Here is a 24,370-nt window from a genome sequence, read left to right as displayed (position 1 = left end):
AAATATACAGGGTCCGTATTTTGCAACTGTTCATTTCCCGGTTCATCCGTTTGCCTCTTTATTACTGGCTGCTGTTATCTGTGACTTCAGGCTTGATAGAAAGCAAGAGGTATATTTCGCCGACCCTGGTATCGAAGGCAGAATTGGCCAATTGTAAACAGGCAAAAGGCGAAACTTAAAGAAGCGCTGAAGAATTATATGAGTTAGAGTGTATCGATCTATTACCGCATGTCAACGACGAAGACGTTACTTTTACTGAAAACGTATCTTTTATGAGTTGGAAAAGGCTACCAAAATGCAACGCAGGTGCTGTCATAACCGACTGATTGCGCAAGTGCACTGTGATCCGTCAACTTAGTAATCTGCGGATCACAGAGGCTACGCGACACCGCCATTCACGTGAAAATAGAAATCACAGAGTCCTTTTCGGTGTACGAGTCACGAGCTTGAATCGAATGGCGGGCTAATTTTTGTGTGCAATTTTATCAGCAAGAAATGCGTCTTTTATGCCCGGCAAACGTCAAAATACCTAGAGATGGTCACATAACCGATTTTTACTATTAACCAAAATTGGATGGAGATACCCTCAGTGCCCCTTAAGCAATGCAAACATGGTTGTATTCACGTATTTAACATTTGAGCGTGGATTGTCTTTAGAACTAATTTTTGACGTTCTCCCTCAGACTTGCCGCCAGAACCTTTTCCAAACGGAACGAAAATGTATTTTTCTAACTTGGTGTGAGAAAGCGTTGGTATACAGGGCAAGCCAGTTTCAGCTCAGCGTCTACTCTTCCCCTTCATTACCCACCTTCAAACGGTAGCCAACTTGGTCTGGTGGCCTATTTATAGGTTTAAACTTAGCTTCTCATTTCCCTTTTTAAAATATTTTGCAAAGTGAACTAAATGCAACGGAATGCATCAGATACCATGCTTTTTTTTTTATTCTAGAGCATTTTGAGGGAGTACTAAAGCCTCCACCGTCGACCGTGGTGGCTCAGTTGCAGTGGCGTTTCACTGCTGACATCGAGGTCATGGGTTCGAATCCGTGCCGCGACGGCTGCAATGTGGCCGACGTGGAATGTATTGATATTTAGATGCATGCAGGTTAAAGAGCCACAGGTGGTCGAAAACAATCTGCAGCCTTCCTCACTGAATCCCGAGGCGAACAGCGCGATCTGAGGCACGCGCAGTATATAGGACGATGAAAGAGACGAACACAGCGTTCACAAGTGAAGCTTTATTACCGCCACATCATGTACAAATACACAGATTACGCCAGAGAGATTGTCGTGCTCTTAACCTGAGCATTTGTTCTTGTTTTCTGTTTGTTCTCGCCGCGTGTATTCTGTAATCTGTTTCGTGTCATCTGTCTTTTTATACATGATGTCTGAGCAATAACTCTTTAGTCTTAGTTAGCGCTGTGTTCGTCTGTTTCTTCGCCCGCCCTAAGGTATCTGTGTCTCTCAGATCGCGCTCTCCGTTTGATGATGCTTCATAGCCAACTAGCCCCCCAAACGTTTTGCCTTCCGCACAGTCCAAGAGCAAGGCTCATTTTTCAGCTCGCTCGCTCGCTTAATCAATCAATCAATCAATCAATCAATTGATCAATCAATCAATCAATCAATCAATCAATCAATCAATCGATCGATCGATCAATCAATTGGCTTGACTGATTGGATGCTTGCTGAGTAAACAATTGGATGATTACTTGTCTGATGGGTTTCTTATTCATTAACCCATTATTTAAAAGCACTATCGATTTCGATGTAATACGTTTCGGGAAAAGCCAACATTCCTCTCTCTTGGAACTTCGCTGTTTACCTGATGGGTGCGAAATGAAACCAGCTCCTCCTGCGAATCGTCGCAAACTTCATTCCGACGGCAACTTCTCTCATTCCAACGAGCTAGACAGGAGCACCGGCGTGTTTGCCTGGCGTCATACAAGTGGTTGAATGCGCAGTGAGCGGCTGTTCAAGGAGATGGCCGAGGCCCTGGTGTCGGAGGGTTACCGGGACGTGGGCTACGAGTACGTGAACATCGACGACTGCTGGATGACCTCGGAGCGCGACGCCACCGGCAGGCTGCAGGCCGATCCCGCGCGCTTCCCCAACGGAATAAAGCACATGGCCGACTTCGTGAGTGGTCCCGAAAGCGCTGCGCCATCTTTGCGTCTTGTACCGGACATATCGGGAGTTAAGAAAATTATACGTAAGAAAGCTTGGCGGTTGAATTATAGGCAAGCTGTTTGGCATGAGGTTGAGTTTCTTACTTCTTTAGGTTAGAGTCTTCGCGAACAAAAAAAAAACAATTGTTGGATTCACCTTATCAGCAAGTAACTGCTTGACAGAACAACAGGAAAGTTTTATCGCTGCTGAACTTGCTATGTTGCGTGCCGTCGGCTCTAGGCTGAACAGTTATTGGACCTCACCAACCGGCGTTACAATAATGCACTGAGTAGGCTTCAAACTCTACTTAGCCCTACCTTTACAGAGTATCTGTGATATCTGCCTTTTGCGGAAGAACTGATAAGCACTTCCGTGAAATATGCTATTGAACGATGGTGCTAACACTAGATCGCAAATATACGTAAACCGCATATCTGTGATAGAGCAATGATTATAAGATAGACCGCCCAGATTCAAATGGCACAGCGCGCCAAACGCAACAGAAATAATATTGTGGCAGTTCGCGGTGAAATCGTGCTATCTGGTAATTGAGAGAAGTACGAACTAAAGCATCATTCATAGAGCGCCATTTATTCTCATCTGCGAAAAGTAGCCTTCCAGCCTTCTAAATCAATTTCTACTGTACTAGTGATTGGTCGTACATAGAAGAATTCTTCTCATTTTAATACTCACTCCTTAGTTGTCCTGTTCACGTTTCGTTTAACCTCAACAGGATATATTTCGAAAGGAATTAGAATCCTTTTGTTATATCCATCAGTTTGTTATGCCAGGATTTTTTAGGGGTACTTCGCTGCAGTGCCTCTTTTTGTTTGCGCATTTTAGATGCACGCACGGGGCCTGAAGCTTGGCATCTACGGCGACGTCGGTACCAAGACGTGCGCGGGATATCCGGGCAGCTTCAACGCCCTGTACGCTGACGCTCAGACCTTCGCTTCCTGGGAGGTGGACATGGTCAAGATGGACGGCTGTTACGCGGGCATCCGAGACTTCGAGAGACGTAACCAGTCTCTCATTCCAGCCGCAGCTAAGACAGAAATTTAGCAAGGGCTCCAACTCAGTTTTTATTACTGCGTGGAATGCGGGGGGGGGGGGGGGGGGGCGCTATGATTATGACGCTGGCTATGACGTCGGTTTGGTTTAAGTTTATCGAGCATCAAGGACAACCTCAGAGTTCAATGATCAACGCACGCAGAGTTTTGACTTATGTTTTCAGTTATTCGTACTTTAAAAATGCATTCATTGCGAAAGATAATTTATAGCTGTATTTCGCTCATTTGTAATCGGATATCAGTGGTTTGCAATCTGCACCTCCTAGTGGGCTTGGGGAGTATAAGTATATTACGCTGTTCGCAGCATGCTTACGCAAGTTAGTGAAGTTGTCGGAGCTCTCAGGCATAATATAATGTATCGACTATATCCCGGGTTTTATCTCATTGAACGACTAAACTATCGTATAAACGTAACTTTAAGGCTGGACGATTTTTCTACTTGAGGCTGTTAATCTCTTTACTTTCTTTTGAAGAAGGCAGCCCCCATATTAAAACTTTGTTTCAGTCAGCTCTTAACTTTTTCGCCCACTCGACCCATATACCTCCCATCCAAACGTTGTTGCGGTTATCTGATGACGCTTCTTTGTTCCCTCTTGAATGAGGAAACCAGAATTGGGCCGGAGATTAATGTTTGTTCAAAGGATGCCCTCGAGCCGGCGAATGTCGTACACGCCGTCTCAAAGGAAGCCACTGGGGTTCAGGGGGTTTCACTTTGCTTTTGAATGAACGAAACAAAGGTTCAGCCTCCCCTCACGACGTCCCGTTGGACAACAGCGCTTCCGCGGTAGACATAAAACTGCTCGAGCACGAGCATTGCAGGCGCTGCTACCACGTGCATTGATATCCCAGCGAGACGTTTTTGGGTCAACGAAGGGGCTCCGCTTTCTTTCTTCTATGGGTGCGCACGCTCGCGGCGCAATATGTAGGCCCACGTTAATCGCTTAAGAGTGTTGGCGATGTCCTTTTTGCAAGGTTCCTGCGCAAATGACGCGACTTGAATGTCGTGACAGCATTCCGAAGCGTTGAGCCTGTGGGTAACCTGTTTGACTTTCTTGTTTTTACTCTCTATGACAAGCTACGGTGCGGTGTAGCATTTTGTAGTTTTTGTAGCATTTTTTCCCTCTATGACAAGCTACGGTGTGGTGTAGCATTTTGTAGTTTTTGTAGCATTTTTTTCCCTCTATGACAGGCTACGGTGCGGTGTAGCATTTTGTAGTTTTTGTAGCATTTTTTCTTTGTTATAAGGACGTACGCCCACTCTTTCACCGCTTAGCCAAAGCATAGTAAGACGTCAGTGTGTTTCGTCCGATGACCAATGAGTGACTCACCAAAATTAAACGTGGTTAATTGTTAATGCATTAACCCTAAATGTGCCTTACCCCTCCTTAAAAAGAAAACGGAACTAAGAAAAGTTGCCAGTACCACGTTTTTGTTCAGTGCATTATGCCCGGGCATGTCGCTACGTTATTAACCGCACAACTGCGAAGTCCCACGTACAGTACTCACGGATTGAAATAGGACATTCGGAGCGCGTGGCCGTCGCTTCATGGAGCGCCGCACGTAGATGCTCATGGAACCAAGGTGGTGCATTGTGGTATGGCACGAGGGGGAGAACATCTACAAAGCAGAATTGTTCCTTCCAGTCGCCAACGAGCCGGCCTGTGGTTTAGCACATGCCTGCGTGGCACTGCAAGGCTTGCGCTTCGAATGTCCTATTTCAATCCGTGAGTACTGTACATGATCATCGCTGTATTCAATACTTAATTCATCGATTTATCACTGCATAACAGTCGCAAGATATAAAAGAAGGGTCACCTCATAGGTTCCAACGTTCCTTAGTTCCAGTCTGTTTTCACGCTGCCATTATCGCGCCACACGTGTTCGCATATATGACGCCAAACTTCAGCCTCCCTGTTGAACTACCCAACCGCTTTTGGGCAGAACTATTTTAATATTTCGCATAGTAATATTTTCCATAGCCAGCGCAATGTGATGGTTTTCCCTTATCTTTAAATCATTTTGCCGCTTCACACTAGTACTTTTAATTACATTGCATTATAATAACTTTGCTGTTGCCGGTTAATTTCTGCACAGTGAACCTCTGTGGTTCTCCCACTGTCTGTTTTGGAGGCATAAAACCAACTCGTTTGCAGCTTATTTATGTTCGTAATTGCGTTCTACCATCGTCTGTGCAAACACGTCAGTAGCTCCCCCTCACTCTGGAAAAAAAATCTCACTTTAAGAGTCAAATGGCTCGAGGTGACACAGGTTGTTGCGTACCTTTAAATTGCGCGTTAATGTCACCACACATTCCCATCGTAATATTGTTTTGCTTGTCGTTGAGTACGTCGTTTCCACCTTCTGTTAAATAGGCGCTTTCCCTTCCTCTTCGGCCATCCTTGGCTTTCCTCCCCCCAAAATACCTCTTTACGGCAATGACCTTCTCTGAAGCATTCATGTATGCAGTTCTGCAAGGATGTACATTTTGAGCTTCCCAAAACAGACGCAAAGCAACGGCTATGGGCGTAGCCAACTCCCAACGCCTCCACTCAGCAGCATAATGGCCACCTTTTCCTAGTTGCGCGAGTGGAAGAAAATGAGAAGTTGCTACATTCGGACAAAGTGCAAGCCTATGCCGTAGGGCGAAATGCACTACTAGGCACCTCATGGATAGTTATTCACTGCGAAGTCATTCGCTGTTAAGGACAGCCATTCATATATGTGCCCATGGCTAACATAGTCGCCTTCCGCGATGCAGAGTTGTTGATTTTTTCTTTGACTTTAAACGTACGCTGAGTACTTCACCAGGATCATTAGTTCCACCTTCAGACCTCGTTAAACCACTCTCGGGATGTCTGTTCGATGGTTCCATTACTGGCTCAGCCACAAGAACACTTTGTTTTTATCGCTTTATTATTATACCCCAGAAAATAGGGAGCTACCGTCAGTGAGCAACACATTTCGAGACTTTGCGAGATTTTGCGTGGTGCACTTAGATCTACTCTTGTTTGCACAAACGTTTGATGTGTACAAAGTGCTCTATGTGCAGAAAAAAAAGCACTGACACGCCTTAAGCGCGCACAGCTCACAGAAGCAGACGCCAACATTCGGTAAAATTTAAACGGCGCTCAACTGAAGGTCGGCACGTATTTTCGCAGGACCACCCTAAAAGTGCAGGCCGTCTTTGTTGGGCTGCAGCGCCTAAAATGCCGCCAATAGACATGCGCGCACGTTTTAAAGCGCTTAACCCGACAGACGGCGCCAAGAACTGAAATAAGGAGCCGCAAAAGCAAACACATCGGAGCCAGCGTTGTTTTTGTCCATTTCGCTGCCACGTGCCCGTGTCCTTCTGCAAGGGCTTTAAAAGTTACGGGGTCACGCCTCTCGAGGCGGGGACATCCGCGCATATTGGCTTGGCAACAAGAACGCGAAGGCGCGGCACGACGCCAGGAAAAAGGCCGAATGTGATTTGCCCGGATCGCAGCACGTGCAAGCTCCGGGCGAAGCTGTTCCGGAATGCTCACACCCCTCTCTGTGTACACTCGTGCGTAGGTGCCTAATGCGTCTTGTTATGCTTACGTGGCTGACGGTGCATGCTAACGCGCGATGCACATGTCATGCTTATAAACATATGAGCCGGATAGGAGCCGGAAGGGGTGTGCTGTCTAGTTTTTAAGCAGGAATCAAAAAATTTTTAGAGCTTTACCGAGCTCTTTCAATTTTTCATTTCGAAGAGTGCCCTGCGACTTAGGTGGGCGATTACGTAATGGTTTTCGTTTATGTATGCAAGTATAGTGTGTTAGTATTGGGTTCATGTGTATAGGGGTTTAACGTCCCAAAGCGACTCGGGCTATGAGGGACGCCGTAATGAAGGGCTCCGGAAATTTCGACCACCTGGGGTTCTGTTACGTGCACTGACATAGCACAGTACAAGGGCCCCTAGAAGCTCGCCTCCATCGAAACAGGACCAGCGCGACACGAATCGAACCCGCGTCTTTCAGACCAGCAGCCGAGCGCCATAACTACTGAGTCACCGCGGTTGCTGTGTTGGTATTAATGAAGTTAAGAAGAGAGCTGTATCCTAGTCGGTAAGCGCACCGGTGGTAATCTGCGTGAAAGCGTTGCTCTAAGTTCTCTATGGTTTAGCAGGACTTCGTGAAAATGGCTTAAGAAGCTTATTAAACCTGATTTCTGAGTACCGACCAAAGGAAAGAATTAATTAGTCACAAGAAAAATTTTTCTGAATAATATTAGCACATGAAATTTTGTTATCGATATTTTATCCCTTTCTCAGTGCCATTGTGTATTCGTTGCTAGAACAACTCATTTTTTAGTTGTTCGAAAATACGCGGGCTCGCATCTTTTTCCTGTTCTGACAGCAGCGGGTGCGTTAGGGCGCGTGATTCCATATTATTCTTTGCCGTTGTACGGTTGTACGGTTATAGCTGTTGCCTGTTTTCGTGTTTTTTTCTCGTCTTTTTCCCAGTGTATTCCGAGTTCAACAGGGCGATCAACCAGACTGGCCGACCAATGGTATACTCTTGCAGTTGGCCCGCCTATGAGGTCCAGTACGGAATGAATGTGAGTTTGCCCCGCGTAACCTCAAACGCCCCTAATGAAACATTATGCACAGTGTTGAAACTTGTGATGTTTGCCATTAAAAGAGAAGATTACGACAGATGCACGAATTCTGTATTTTAAGCTAGAGAGTGAGAAGGAAATTAAGAACGGAAAGGCAGGGAAGGTTAACAGGCAACGCCTAGTATGCCACCCTACACGTGGGAAGGGGAACGGAGGGAGAGATAGAAAGGGGAGAAAGGAAAGAATTCTGTGAAGACACGACTGCTGAACTCACATGAATGAGTTTCCAAAGAAGATCAAAAATTGGTCCCGATGTAACTGGTACCGAAAATTCATTCCAAGAGGCTCCTAGGACAACCACTGTCGCTAACTCTTGAACTAGTTTAAATTTGCCTGCAGATGAAATCCGGTCGCCTCCGACATGACCTCAAGAACTCAGCCAAATTCCTATCGACGTCAGCAGCCGACGTTCGCTAACACGTGACCCCCCCCCCCCCCCCCCCCCCCCCCCCCCTCCATATTTGCGAGGGCAAGGTGGCATGCAGCGTTTCCGTGCAGGGGATTAGGTACTTTCTCGGTCCAGCGTGGCAATATTACTCAGAAATATATACTCGGTACTGAAATTTTGCTAGCTAATTTATTCGAGCTGGATGATTGCCCCGACAGTTTGGAACAGGCCAGTACACATGAGCACAAAAAGAGCGGTTTGAGTCAGAGTCGGGCTAAGCGTGGTCATCCAGACATGACTCTGGCATTGCGCCACCGGTCTCAGAGGCTGGACGGAGCGAGCAATAAACACGTTTCTCTTTCTGCTCGGCCCGGGAAATAATCCAATTTCCAATCGTGAAGCCAATTAAGTTAGCATGCGGGACAGGCGTCTAGCCAGTCAGCCTACCCCTTGCAGGGCAGTTAACACGATCTTCCCTTACTTTACCCGGCCCCAATCACAAGCTCAGCACGCATGGCCCTCACTATTCTCCTCAGTTAAAAACATTGACGCATTAAATTTACAAAGATTTGTTAGTTAAGCCACTCCTAATGACTTCCTGGTCGCTCAGTTGCGTTTATGGGATTTTCATATGCATACAATAAATCTGCCTCTATCATCACTTTCCCCTTCCCATATTTTCGACGCTTTATATCACTCTCACAGTAATTAATATCCAACTGAAGTGAAGCCTGCTTAACCACTGTGCATTTCTTGTGTCAATTTTCTTTCTGGGCACTACCTAAACCGGAACGTTCCGCCCCGTAATTAAAAGAATTACCACTTGCGCTCTTACCACAGCGTATGCTGATAAAACAAAGCGTTAAAAAATGTTTTGGCAACAAACGTAACAAAGATGATGGACGCGAGTGAACGATAGTTGGCGCCATTGCCAGCATTCACGGTTGCATGCGAGACGAAAACAAGTTCTCTTGTCGAAACGTTGGCTACAGAGGACTGAGGGTCAGTCGCGCCCTTTTTCACGTTGTTTTCTCAGTGCAGCATTTCTAGGCAGTTATGATTACAAAATACTAACAGCAGGTGACGAGATGACTTAAGTCAGGCCCAATTCAATTCAAGTTTATTTGCATCTGTACAGGTACAGATGACGGGAGTACAGACAAAAAGCCAAATGAATTCGGCTTGACGGGGTCTGTACCCCCTACAGAAATGGAACTATACATAATAAACAGAACACAAACATACAATAATGGATAAAGGAAAAAAAAGTATTAGTGAACATTATATAACAGACATACATACGGGATATAAAAAATACCCCTTTTGTACTCTTTTTACTGTTTCTTCGCGCTGTTTCTAAGTACAATGCATTACCAACTAGCCAGGAACCTTGCTCTTCTGAACTTCTGTTCGGTAGATTTGGAGAAAAAAAAAGGAAGAACGAAAGAGAGAGAGAGAGAGAGAGAGAGAGAGAGAGAGAGAGAGAGAGAGAGAGAGAGAGAGCCCGGACAAGCAGAGGTTTACCGAGATTAAAGCCAATTCAAGATAAACAAAAAGGAGCGAAGCGCCAAAAGAGCGTATTAAAGAAAAACCAGTTTTATTAATATAAAAAACGAGAGACGAGCTCCCACCCAACTTCGCTGTTTTACAACTTGAGATTACATTAAGACTAAAACCGATTAGCTCTCTTAGTTACAAACACGAAGTATCACGGTTCGGTTTCTGTATTGCTAGTCTAAGATCACATCTGAGCTGTTGACCCCATCGTTTTTGGGTCAGAAGGTCGCTTTATAATATGACTGCTGAAATACTTTAAGGCGAGATTGGCAGCGTAGCTATGATATTAAGGGAGCCTGTCTCGTTAATAGATTACACAGGTGTACAGATGACGTCAAAACTATTTCCTTGTTGATAGCTAGGCGTTCTTGATAATTAGGCGGGAGGCGTGTGATGGCGTCTCATGGCGTGATGATGCCTCTCCTGCTACGATTTACACATCTCGCGAACCGCTAGTACCGAAGTGTAGTCATCCGGCTCTCAACGTCGCACAAGCTGAATAGAACTTTTTCTCACAACCGCTCATACTATACGACAAAATGGTGATTTGCGTTCACTGGGTGTCTTAACAGTGTAATTAATGCATGAAACAACAAGCAAATAGGTTGTCACTCAGATAAAGTATTGCCATTCGCTGGTGTCTTGCACTCATAATACAGGAAAATAAATATCTGGTTGGGGCAGTCGATGTTTGTTCTCATCAATTCCCCTTAACGCGACAAAAATACATTGACCCCAACAGGTTCCGTAAATTTTCATCCTGTCCACTGTCCGGAGAGCGAGTTTCCGTGTTTCCATAATTCGAGTCGTCCATATTAACGAGGGTCGTATTAACGAGGCGGCACTGTATCTTTTTTATCTTTATCTACTCATCCTTCATCTCGCATTGAGCTTCTCTCCCCCCCCCCCCTCCCGCTACCCTTTTTCCTCAACATTTTTTCCCCACCTGAAGAACTAGGGACAGTAACGGGAAGGACGGGGAACCTCATCGACCTGGTAGCATAATATATACGAATGCAAAGCTGCGTCTTCTCGAGTAGCAACAACACACACAAAGGTCCAGACCTCAACTCGCGGTCGACAATAGGTGCCCCGCAGCATGCAATCTATGCTAGGCACGCGACAACGGCTGCTCTACGCCACGAAACGAGAGAAGTAATGCGCTCAGCGCCGCCAGTGTGAAGCACGCTATTAGCTTCTGCCGAGACGAGGATATGCGGCGCAGGTACTTGGTACACAGCGCCAACAAAGCAGGGGGTGATGGCACACACAAAAACAGCCTCGCGAGATTGCGGAAGCCCTATAGTGGAGACGGTGCGTGAGCTTCCAGCCAAATCGAGGCAAAGTATAGGGCCGCGGTAAACAGGCCACATGGCCGCCTTGGACTGAAGACAGGCCAACAGAAAGCACCGCTATATACACACGCTATGCGGAACCTCAACCAGGCGACGTAACACTCAGCAGCACGTTGGCGCTCTTACAAGTAGCCTCTTAACGTTTCGGAAACATAAACAGGGTGGCGCGGAGGACGAAAACATGTGTTTGTTTTCTGTTTATTTATTGCGTTGTTTAGGATCAAAGGGGGGAAAATAGCCAGGAAGTCTTTCAATGAAAAGCGGACATTTTTTTTTCAAGCGTGTAATAACCTCCGGCATGCTACTTTACGTAGACAAGTGATTTGCAAAGTCTCTGGAAATTAGTTGTAGCGATGTAATTAGAGCGTAGACGTTCCGACTCGTGATGCGAGATATGAGCATCGTTTATTTTCCGGTCTGTTTCATCCCGAGGGCCACGCTGTTTGTATTTTGAATAGTAACTTGCCGTGGCCCAATCCTACGGATTGTTTGGCCTCTAAACCATCTGGTGCCGCGTTCATATGCTGCTACCGCAGCGGTCTGTCTCCGCCTAGTCGCGCACGGAATAATTTCTTTCTTTCCCTCCCTATACCGTGAGCTTGGTTCTCAAGCTATGCTTTGCAGTTTTCCGCTCTTCGCTACCTCATACTTCATTAAAACGCTTCATAAAGACGAACTCGGGAAATTGAGTCACGCTAACACCCGCCGCCGCGACTTCTACCATTTAATCCGCTTTCCTTAATCAAAGCTGCGCTCTTTTCTCTTCGTATCACTTCTGGTGGAAAGCACGAAAGTAAATGTCGGAGAGCAGTCATTAGTGCACAGGCTGTGTTATTACATTTTGCGCATGTGTCTGCTTCTAGCTTCAGGTAGCAAGCTTGCGAAGTTACCCATGTACGCATTGTTAGCTGGTCTTGCTGCGTACACTATAGTTTGTCAGTCTTTCAGCTTACTATGCTTGTCTGTGACACACCGTTGTACCATTGCAACCATTTCTATTTTCTTATTTTGTCTTATCTCATCGGTGCATCAGCTTTTCATGCTTACCTGGTGAATGTAGACAGACGGATACTCCTCCTAACAATTTTAAGTGGTCTATTTAAACCTCACGCATAATATTAATGAGCGCTTTTCCTGGTGCTTTCCTGGAATTGTGGCTGCGTTGTCGTTAGTACGTCAACAGATCTCGCCGTGTCGTTATCGCCTAAATAGGGCACGAAACTCTGAAGGCTTCTCTATTCCCTTCCACGACAGATTTTTCTTTAGAAGTTAGGTACACTGAGCTTGGGGTCGCAATACATTCTGGAAGCAGAAACGTCTAAGCATTCAAAGGAATCTTCATTGTACAGATGAAAGTTTTCCGTCCCAGTTATGCATGGCGGCATGTGGAATGTTTCGAACTACTGCCGGTCGCAAGCCAAAGTCTGACGTCAAAGGATGACTCGACAACAGCGCCACGTACGTATTGATGTCGCCGCCAGGGAAGAAAACTCGTGAGGCCTTTTTTTTTTTTGGATGGGTTTACTTGCCGCAGCAATAATGGAATGCACAGATTTGACGCGTGACAACCATGATGTATGGTGCAAACAAACATGCCTTCACTTTTATCCTGTGCCTATCAGTCTCAGAGATTATACTGACATGCGACACGGGCCACATATAATCCCATTTCTCGAGGGATTTGCGTACCTTTCCACTAGCGCCATACGTTTAAGCAGAGTCTGCACTAGCGTTATATCCTGCATCCGCGAGTCTGGCTTTATTTTTTCTTTCCCTAATTTTTTTTTCTTCAGCCCAACTATAAGCTCATCGGCGAGCACTGCAACCTTTGGAGGAACTACATGGACATAGCCGACACTTGGCAAAGTGTCGAGAGTGTGATCGACTATTACGCGGCAAACCAGAACGCGCTTACGGCAGCCGCTGCGCCGGGACGCTGGAACGACCCGGACATGGTGAGCTATTATGATGAATGAATGAATGAATGAATGAATGAATGAATGAATGAATGAATGAATGAATGAATGAATGAATGAATGAATGAGAAACTGTGTACAGTGCCTTAGCCCCAGCTGACGTCATGAAGACTGTGGAAATAAAATCTTTTTAGCGAAAGGAAGAGGAACACGAGAAGCGAGATACGTCAGTGAGCGCGTTGAGAATAAGATGTCGTGAATTCGAGCGATTTTCAACAATTATACTGAACGCATGTGTTTGTATTTATTGAAGATATTGCTGTAATAGACTAAAGAGTTTTATAAACTGAACTTCAGACGTCTGCCTCTTGTGGACATTGCCTCACCAGCATCTGGAAAGAGATCTCCTGAACCCCCGATATTTATAGAGTGTTGCTGCAAATTACGGGCCACAACCAGTTTCGCAATTAAGTGAAACACTCCCAATGCTTTGTTAGTCATAAGCAGTCAGATAAGGTGCCTACTTTCTTTACTTTTTAAAGATGAGCCCGCAAATGTCCCCTCCTCCCACGTTGCGCAGTCGCTACGCTCGATATTCATAGACGTAACCAGAGTTGTCTTGGCACAACGTACGCTAGCAGAAATGAGGAGGGTTAGAAAAAAATGCACATAAGGTTTCGTGAAGAATATGTTACAGCCGCTTCAAATATCTGTGTAGGGGTGCTTTTTGCAAGCGCTTCAAACAGAGGTGGCATCCGAACTACCATATCGCTCTTTTTTTCTTGCCGCCATGACTGAGCTGTTTTCTCAAGTTTCTGATCAAAACGCTTCTTTGGTACTGAAAATATGACTTGCTAAGATAAGCCTGTACAGTATATGAAACACGATAACCGAAATGACTTCGTAACCTTTGCAAAGCTGGTCATCGGCAACTTCGGCCTGAGCTACGACCAGAGCAAGGCCCAGATGGCGCTGTGGGCTATAATGGCCGCTCCGCTGCTCATGTCCAATGACCTGCGCCGCATGCGACCGGAGTTCAAGCAGATCCTGCAGAACAAGGCCATCATTGCTGTTAACCAAGATCCCCTCGGAATTATGGGAAGGAGGGTGCAATCAGTAAGTATTACTCAGGTGTCTTCTAGTGTGAGGTGACACTTGCTGGGAGCGTTTGCGCCTACCTTGTATCTGTAAGCTTCAGAATTAGCATGGGAAGTAAAATACCCATTCAAAACATTACAGGCAAGGAACCCAGCTTTTACCTTTTCTTACACTTTTATAAGTTGTACATCTTATAACTTTCACGTCAGTCACACTTACCTTGCTGAGTGCCGGGCCGACAGGACTGTCACGTGGACCCCACAGCGCATGGAGGATACAGAATCAGTAAAGGGAGCAGACTTCTTTGTTTTAGCAAAAAATTACTCTTTCGCGAACATACCATTATTTTCATAATTTTTCTACTTTTGTAAGTGTAATGGTTATGGCTTACGGCTGCTGAGGAGTTCGTTGGTTCTATTCCTGCTACGGCTGCCGCCCATCTGCGGATGCGGAATGCAAAGCCCCCCTATGTACTGAGATTTCGGCGCACATTAAAGAACACCACGTGGTTGAAATAATTCCGCGACCCTCTACTAAAGCATGGCATACTATATCCCTGACTTTTACACCATAGCGTAAGGCTGCCGTTCTGCAGAAAATCCCTGAAGTAGCATGCCAGGCCGACAACCAGGCAGACCTCTCCTGTTCCATTAAAGTCCCCCCTCCTCCTCCTCCTCCTCCTCCTCCTCCTCCTCCTCCTCCTCCTCCTCCTCCTCCTCCTCCTCCTCCTCCTCCTCCTCCTCCTCCTCCTCCTCCTCATCCTCGTCCTGCAGAAAATACCGCGGTAGTTTTGTGGCAGCAGCTGTTGGCAGAAAATACGGATTGGCCGAAAATGTGGTTACGTCACACGTGGATGGGCAGATTAGAAGTGTTGGAAACCAATTAGAAAGCTGGCGATTAGAAAGTTGCAGCGTTCAAACATCATTAGAATATGTAAGCATGTAATGTAAGCGAATTTCGTGTGAAATAAAATTGGGATAATTATCCGGAGATATCGAACCGCTGAGCCTTAGGTCGGGAATCAGACACACAATTCCTCTAGGCCACCCAGGCGCGTTCACACTTTTTGGTTAAAGCGGGGCTTTATTTGTGTGTCGTGCGGTCTCCTACATAATGACTGTGGTTGTGAAATAGGAAACACTGTCCGCGTTTACATGAATGCGACAGAAGTCGACTCCAGTCCCCCTTTTTTGAGGCGCGTTTACATGAATGCGACAGAAGTCGACTCCAGTTCTCTTTTTGAAGGAAAGGGTAGGTTTTGAAAAGGAAAGGCTTGACTCGTCCTCTACTCCTTTCCTCGACGTTTTTGCACTTTTTCTCAAAAAAGGAGACTGAAGTACACTGCTGTCGCATTCATGTAAACGCGGCTAGTGTCTGTCACTTGTAATCGCTTACGTTCGGGAGCCGTTAACACTTTCGCGTCATACCCACAAAGCTAGAACTTATGTGTCCCCCAAAATTTTGTTCTGCAATTAAACTTCCTTCAATCCATTAACGAGTTTTATTGCTCGTTTGAAATCAATTCTTACTCCGTGTTCATTAGTATAGCCTTCATAATAAACTTACAGCGAATATTTTTTCGCCTTTTGCATTTATCCACCTGCATAAATCACGTTTTTATTGTCGAAAAATCGGAACTCGGTTGCTACTAAGCACGAGCATTCGATTTATTTCATTCCATACCATTGTGTTTGCGCTGTTCGCTATATTTTTTTCTCGCAGTGACTGATAAGTGAAAGCGACATGCGTTAAGCTGAGACTAAGGTATTGAGCGAAACGGCAAGTCTCAACTTGATCTACATTCGTGCACAGCGTAAACATGACAATGACGTAGTGACTTGATGATAGCAGGGACAGCGGCTGAGGAGCTTGCTTCATAATTTCTTAAATTCAAGAAGACAACTGCTACTCTAATCTTGAACTGAGAGGAAGCAAACACCTTTGGCGAGAGAGTCTGAGAGAGCCACTGAAGACAGACCAGAAAATGCTCAGCTGAATAGAAGGGCTGAGCTGTTGCATAAATGGCAGTTAGATTGACGCTATACCCTGACGCGCAAGACAAGGACGCGGTGAAGAAACACACACGGCATCGGCGACTGCGCGCTATTGCATCATGGACGTGGTATGTGTTTCTTCACTCTGTCCTTGTCTTGCGTGTAAAGGTATAGTGCCAGTCTAGTTCCAATTCGGTATATACATGAGTGCCATCAGTATACCCTGCACCAAAGAAGCAAGGCATAAAAAAAATTCCTAGCACAATAATTTTCGCCTTTTTATTTTTATTTGTTTTCATGAACGCATGCTCTTACGCGCTTCACCCCAAACAGCAATACGGCGTGGAAACCTGGACCCGTCCGGTGACGCCCGTGGTGGGCGAGTCGGGCTTCTCGTTCGCGTTGGTCTTCTTCAATCGCAACACCATGGGCGACACCCGCGAGCACGGAGCGCAGCTCAGGACCCTGGGCCTCGTCCACCCTCCGGGATACCGCGTGACCGACCTGTACGAGAACAGGTACGGCCCCTCCGCATTAAACCGAAAGCTTTGCTAGGCTATGTCGGCGGGGATCGTGTCCGCAAAATGTGTCGGACGCAGTTGTGGTCAACTCAGAAAACGTAGGGTCAATCGAGTGGTCGCAATCGAAAGAAGATGATGTGAGGATGCCGCCTCCCCCCACAAAAAAAAAATCGAAATCGGATGAATCGTTAATTAATTAGAGCCAAAAATGTCCAAAAAGTGGGCGGAGCCAGAGCAAAAGTGCGGCGAAATTCGAAAAAGCCGGAAGTAGGTGGAGCTACAGGGTAGCGCCAAATGTGAAAAACCGGAAGTGTGGACGGAGCCAAAGCGTGGCGACAATAATAATAATAATTGGTTTTTGGGGAAAGGAAATGGCGCAGTATCTGTCTCATATATCTTTGGACACCTGAACGGCGCCGTAAGGGAAGGGATAAAGGAGGGAGTGAAAGAAGAAAGGAAGAATAGGTACCGTAGTGGAGGGCTCCGGAATAATTTCGACCACCTGGGGATCTTTAACGTGCACTGACATCGCACAGCACACGGGCGCCTTAGCGTTTTTCCTCCATAAAAACGCAGCCGCCGCGGTTGGGTTCGAACCCGGGAACTCCGGATCAGTAGTCGAGCGCCCTAAACACTGAGCCACCGCGGCGGGGCAAAGTTTGAAAATTCGAAATGGGCAATCACGTGACCAGTAATGAGTGATAGATACGTAACCAGGAGATAGAAAAAATAGTTATAAATTAGAGGAAATTAGATAATTAATGAGAAGCAAAAGGTAATGGACGGGTAAATAGACTGGACGGGTATATAGTGAGTGGGTGGGAACGAAGCGTGGCGGAAAATTTGAAACTCGAAATGGTGCCGGTATGAAACGAGGGTATAATCAGAATTAATCGATAAACAATGAATCAAGTCAACGAGAAAACAACCCCGACGCCAAATTTGAAAGGCGACCAGTGTCGAGGAGGCGTCAGCGCTTTCGCATTCTTCCAATGCGGGTAGCCGCAGTGATCTCTAATTTTTTTTCTCTCATCCGACGCCAACCGGTGCCGCCTCTCTGGACGATGTGTCGTGGATCGATAGATGGAAACACGCAAAGAAGGCGCTTGGATAGCTCAGCAGTGTGAAGGTCTATGGCGTGGCGCTGGCAGCAGGACATCGGTCACGGGGCGTAGGATGGCGAGAATATCCTAACAACTTTCTAGCAGTAAAGCGGCAACAGAACACAGAAGAGATAGATTTTTATATCTTGAGACAGAATATAGAAGGGCAGGATTTCTACTTTCCATGTTTAGCTGTGTGCGTGGTTTAGCAGCAGCATTCTCGGCTTGTTTGCGCTGTGTGTTGCCCTTCGGTATGGTTCATAGCAGCAATTAATGATATTCCCTAGGAAAGAGGAATTATAATCACGAGACTGATCGCGCGTAAGACATTAGCATAACTGCTCAGTTTCCGGTCGCCAGATAGTCACTATATACTACGGGACAATAGCGAAGAGGGCGCCTCCCATGCAGTCAAGAACACGCTTGAGAACTGGGCCTCACCTGTAGAATTATGGTTACAATTCTCTTTTCTCTGCCTACTAACTTTCAAAAATAATTTTCAGTACCTCTAGTAGCCAAAAACTATTAAAAATATAACCAGACATCAAACTATTCGCGAGATAAAAAGTCGCTAATTAGTGCGCGCTGGCAGCTGTAGAAACTTTAAAGGCAGCTTTTTGCTTTCGTCTGCGTATAGCAATCCATCCCTGATGGGAGCATGTTCTTACGTAAGCAAACATCAGAAACCTGACGCTACGAGCAGACAGTGTACACACAGTGATTTTCCTCCTCATGCGCAGTAACATCACTTTAGCATGACAGCATGGCTTCTGTTTCGATTCTGTCACTGACCTGGCCGGGGGTGACCTCGTGAAGTCCGCAAAGTAGTTTGGTTTGAGTTACGTTGCGATGGCTAAACCAATTAACGCAGTGGTCGGGAAATAGCCATTTCACAACGTGTCTCAGTTCCCAACCCTCACGGCATGCCTCGCAGCGACGCAGGGTTGCTTTTAGCAGGTAATCATAATCCGTATCAAGAGACACGAGGGAGTCGTTTTCAGTTTTCCTAGTTTTCGTAGGCTTACAACAGCGCGCTCGACGACTTTTGAAAGCAGACTTTCGACGTGGTACCACGCAACGTCTTGCAAGCGGTAACTTGCAGTTGCAAGTTACCGCTCGTCCTGTGCAGTTTTCGTCTTTGTCCTGTTTGAAGTAGCGGGCTTTTTTCCCCACAAGAGCGTCTTCCATGTTTAGCATCAGTTCGGAACAGCTTCGGGCGTGCCTTGTGTACGGCTCGAATTGTGCGAGTCAAGCGCCAGAACGCAGTACGACGGGAAATATTTGAGGCGTGTGCCTGCGAACCATTCGGTTGCTAGGACGTTTCAATCAATTACTTTACTACAACAAAGTAAACAATTTTACATAAATTTCTCAGATTGGTAGCTTGAGCATAGTGTTCGATGAGCTTAATCGATATCGGAGGTTAGTTCTGCGCATAAATCTTGTGGTTCGCCACTGATGCCACGTTTAAGGCTGCAAGCTTTTGTCTCGTACCAAACAGTTCTGGATGAAAGCATTATTTTTTTTATTCAGAATACCTACATCGCCAGAAAGCATTATTGTAGGGGTTTAAGTACATGGGGGTCACACAATGGCAAAAAGTTCGGCATAATGCACATGAATACATCAGTTAACAACGACCAACAAAAAAATAAAAATTGCTGGAAAACGTACAAAGAGTGCAATAGCAATATAGAACAATAAAAAGCAAATACATATGGAAAGCGCACACAACAGTGTAGGCTAAAAAAAAGATAATAAAAAACGCTCACAAAAACTCAATGAATAACACGCTCGAAAGAATTTTCAATATCAGGTGCATCCATCACTTTGTTCGGGAGCTGGTTCCTGTCATTAATCGTGTTGGGAAAATAGTGAATATTTAAACACATTATTGCGAGACTTACAAGATCTAATTTTGATGGCACTGTTTCGCCTAGGGCAGACATCTTTCGGCTCCTTTATGGGCGCTGTTTTGTCAATACCTGTTTTGTTCATATATATATATATATATATATATATATATATATATATATATATATATATATATATATATATATATATATATATATATATATATATATATATATATATATATATATATATATATATATATATATATATATATATTGTGAATGAATTTTAATCTTAGTATTTTTCTGCGCGATGAGAGAGGGAAAGATTTAATGAACGCAATTTTTTCATATATTCTGAGCTTCCACTAAAACAATCAATATATCCGCAAATCTTCGATTCTTCAGCAGGTTTGCATTTTTTTTTTTGCTATTAACGTTCTTGCTATCGTCATAAGCATTCCCCATTGGTTTTAAGGTAGTCTTAATCGCTCTGTGCAAGCGACGAAAAAGAAAACTTTAAAGGAACATTTTCCTACGCATCGGAAGGATGAATCCTTACCGTAAGGAGCAAAGCCGCAACACAGGACGGGGCTGAGGCAGGCGACAGCACAGGGCGGTACTGACAACGGAACATTTAGCCAGCTAGCCGAAATAAGTAGGTAGTCTTACCATATCTTCATAATATTTCCCACAATCTTAAAAAGATCTCATACAGATATGGCGTTGACGTGGTCATGTCTGCGCCCTGAAAGCTTTCAAAACTCTTCAATTTGATGGGGAAGCTGACTTCAACGCATGTAGTTCGCGGCATGAGAGCATTCGAAGAAGTATGTCTCATGCGCAACTGGGGTGGTTTATAAGATTCCACTCAGCTGTGGCCGATTTTATATCGGACAAACTGGCAGATGTTTAAACATTCGTCTGCAAGAGCATGCGCGCTCCTTGAGTAGGCCCGGAGGACCTGCCCTGCCCGTTCACTGTCGCAGTTGTAAAGGCTGCTATCCTAATCTGAATTGCACATAGATCATAGGAAGAAGAAAGGGGAAGTTGGAAAGGGAAATTGTCGAGGCTGTTGCCACCCTGGGATCGGAGTCAGATATGTATGCCAGCACGGCTTCTGTGTCTATTTCTCAGAAAGAATTAGCGTTACTGTCAGCGTTTCCCTAGGTTGTTTTTGTTTGGTTTTGCGCAGGTTAGCTGTGTCATCCTTGCTCGGTTTCCTTCCCTTCGCCGTACCGACTGTTTTCGTCATGGTTGCCATTGAACTGTTTTATCGTGCTACATCTTCATTTTACGATTGCTTGCCAGATTATACGCGCGACTGATCCATGTAAGCTCTGCTGTTTTTGCAATATATGTTTTGCGGTATTGCTTCTCACGATGTCCTATCAACTGGCCTACAACCAAGTCCTTCTAAGTTGAAAATGAATCATTACCTCTAAAATTTTCATAGTAGCACCTTATAATATTTCAATAATAAAAATTTCTGTCCAAAAATGTTGGGCATGCCTGCCCTATACGTATCCAGGTAATGCGACCACTTGACGGATTTATTTTGTGCTAAAAAACTGCCTGAAACTACCTTCTCCGGGCATCTTTTAGTCGCCTGTGGGAGATCATAACACTGTTTGCATGCTGTCCTCAGCATCAAGCACGTCCTGACCCTTAAGTTGCCTTCTTAAGATCTTGGTGCATTGCAAAAGCGTAACTTTTTTGTAATGCAAGAAGAGCGTCTAAATGGCCTGAACTCTGTCTGTGCTGATCCTGCGCGACGGTTCACGCTCACCGCGCAGGTTTTTAGGCGTGTATCGGCCCGATGACTACCTGGTGGTGCGAGTCAACCCTGCGGGCGGCGTCGCCATGGTCAAGGCCGAGGCCTTGCAGCCGTTACCCTCCTCCCCCAACGCCGTCGCACGGCTGCAAACGGTGCGGTTTGGCCCGCAGCCAGAGCTTCCGCTGGGCGCAACTATCGGCTTGACGGGTCGAAGCTCCGAGCCAGAGGAGCCGCAGCCGCAGCCGCAGCAGCAGCAGCAGCAATTGTTGCCGTCATTCGGCCTGCAAACTATCAGCGGTGGCAGTGTCCCCCTAGAATTTGTGGTGGGCGCACAGACTCCAGCGAGGGTGTTTCCAGGCCACTTGACGAGGAGAGCGCCATCTCTGAGACGGCGTGCTAGGCGACCACCGTCGGCGTAGCATCTCTCTCTGTTTTTTTTTTATCCGGTGTCTGCGCTTGTTCTCCTGGAGTCCTTATTAGCCGCGTGATAGAGGAGAGCTTGTTATTAATATGTAGAAAGTTTTTGTGACGTGTGCTTTAGCTTTACTAAAAAAAAGAAAGAGTGCATAGAAGAAGCCGTCGAATACGAAAGTGCGACATTTCGCGAATATGGACAGCGAACAAGCGCTGTTCAGAAATGCGGCCGTGTGCGCCCGTCTAATAGGTGCTTTTTTTTTTAGCGGAAAATAAGCACAGAAAGGTACTGGCACGACACAAGAGAAAAAAATAAAGTATTGTTTCAGCGATGACGATGGAAAGAAAAAAAAACGAAGTCGCCGCCGAGCTAGCTCCATTACAAAGAAAAACATTATATTTTACGTTCTTTTCTACTTCAGTGTGTGTGCATGTGAATCTTTCTTTGTAAAGGCATCTAGAGGACCTCATGGCAGTGGATTGTTGTGTTTCTGCTAAATGGTAGCCGTAAACAAGCACGAAGCGACACGTATGACTATTCAGAGTGCATGATTTTGCTCTGCGCTGTGTGCGTCGTCTACTTGTCATAGCTATGAAGTATCGCCGAAGAGGCCCACCGTTAATTTGGCTTTACTCCATGCTTTGGCGTGCTGTCATCCTTAGTGCAGGAGCTTCACCACCTAGTGACTTTATGCTCCTTTGTACACGTGAGGCATCCTGGAATTTTGCATCGGCTAGAAATAAAGCTTGGATTGATACAATTTCGGTCAAAACACGATAGGGAGTTCTTGTGATGTCACAGAAACTCCGCTTTAGACCAAGTCGCGGCGCAGTGTTGCCGAAGAAGAGAAGCGTCTTGATGGAAATACTGCTGTAACCTCCTTTTTCTCCGTTTTCTTTTGTCTCTTCTTACTTTTTATTTCGCATAGGTACGTTCTTTTCCAGGCGCAGCAGGCTGCCCCTGAAACCAATTTTGGATGTCAGCTTATTGTTTAATAAAAGCACTAATGATCGTTCACCTGTTCATTCTGTTTTTTTGTCAAAGCAACTCCATTGGCAGTGCCAACAAGAAGACTATTTCCAGCGTTTTTGCTGTTTTCCAGATGAAAAGAAAAAGCGACAGCGACAGCGTTTCTCGCCAAGACACACTCGAGTACGCCGCAGACAGACATAGAGTCACACCTTACCTAAATCAAAACAGGATTCAGGCTGACGCAGGAACATCGAAGAAATCAAGAAAATTACGCCTTGCCCGCTCCACTAATAGATAGATAAAGGGGAGGAGGGAAAGGCAGGGATGTCAACCAGAAGAGGGTTCCGGTTGGCTACCCTGCACTGGGGAAGAGGGATTAGGGGACTAAAAGGAGGGAGAGAGAAGGGGAAAAGGCATAACACACACACGCACAACGCTGTCACAATTTGTCACTCAATCCAGTCGCACTCAAGTAGGCAAAGAGTGCCTTGTATGCCTTGAGGGCAGTCGACTGCTGTGGCCACGGACCGAGGATCTTTTGCTCTGTTAATGGGCGAGGATCGAGGCGGTCCAGGGCACAACACAGTGCATGTCTTGCACTCGCAAATGCAGGGCACTCATAGAGAAGATGAGCGATGGTCTCCTCACAACCACAGCTCTCACAGGCAGGGCTGTCGGCCATCCCCATCCGGAAAGCATAGTAATTGGTAAATGCAACACCGATCCATAAACGGCATAACAGTGTTGCTTCGCGACGTTCTAAGTTACGTGAAGACGAAGGCGCAAAGTATCACAAGATGTCAGTGTAGAAAAATAATCTTTTAGCACTCATATTTTAAAGTAAAAACAAAAATCAGGGGAAAGAAAATGGGCCACCATCAGTACCTCCACACCTAAGAAAAGGGACCCACCCACGGACCTAAATATTTCTATAATAGCTCAAATACCCGAGATCTTAATTATCGCGCTCCGGCCTTCGCTCTGGGCTTAAAGCTTGAATAAATGTGCTTCGTGCTAGTCTGTCTGCGTAGCTCCAGCAGTTATTCTAAACTCCGTAATAAATCAGTTATTTCGCCTTCATGATTAAAATTGCGAGTAAAATGTGTTAATAAATATGCATATTCTTCACTGCATTTTAGCAGTGCATAGTATATTCAGAAGAATTTGGGTGATTTGTGTACGAAGTGGAATCGGCTGAATTAATATGCTCGTTCATGTAACAAAAACCGCCGTCTATTGCACATAAAGTGCACGCAATCAAATGTAGCCAAAACGTAGCTAAGTCTGCTTGAGTACTTCTCCCAACACGGCCGAAATAGCGCTGCAAAGACAAACATCAGTCGGGAAGTTTTCGTCTTAAATATATATTGCAATCGCTAACGCTCGGTGGTGCTTTTGAGATGAATATATGAGTTTTCGGCCACAACTGCTCCGTTATGCATGAGCTATAGTCTCGTCACTTATAATGCGGCACCCTGACTTGTATTTCGGTCGCACTTGTAAAATTTGCGCTCTGCCTTGCTACAGCTGGTAAGCAGCTCTCGG

General features: G+C 45.6%; 1 protein-coding gene across 2 annotated transcripts in view; it reads left to right on the top strand.

Annotated features, from left to right (window-relative positions):
• LOC144128894 (alpha-N-acetylgalactosaminidase-like) overlaps positions 1-22,860 on the top strand; it is a 29,343-nt gene extending 6,483 nt beyond the window's left edge. For both annotated transcript variants that reach the window (XM_077662676.1, XM_077662675.1), the window contains exons 3-9: positions 1,961-2,135; positions 3,009-3,183; positions 7,722-7,816; positions 12,970-13,131; positions 14,011-14,208; positions 16,518-16,702; positions 21,458-22,860. In XM_077662676.1, the coding sequence (XP_077518802.1) occupies positions 1,961-2,135; positions 3,009-3,183; positions 7,722-7,816; positions 12,970-13,131; positions 14,011-14,208; positions 16,518-16,702; positions 21,458-21,857 (1,390 nt within the window). In that variant the 3' untranslated portion in view covers positions 21,858-22,860. The remainder of the gene's footprint in view (positions 1-1,960; positions 2,136-3,008; positions 3,184-7,721; positions 7,817-12,969; positions 13,132-14,010; positions 14,209-16,517; positions 16,703-21,457) is intronic.
• The last annotated feature ends 1,510 nt before the right edge of the window (positions 22,861-24,370 follow it).

This window comes from Amblyomma americanum, chromosome 4, assembly GCF_052857255.1.
Source record: "Amblyomma americanum isolate KBUSLIRL-KWMA chromosome 4, ASM5285725v1, whole genome shotgun sequence".
Classification (NCBI taxonomy): domain Eukaryota; kingdom Metazoa; phylum Arthropoda; class Arachnida; order Ixodida; family Ixodidae; genus Amblyomma; species Amblyomma americanum.
The sequence above is the reverse complement of the archived record's forward strand: the minus strand, read 5'-3'. Positions and strand labels throughout refer to the sequence as shown.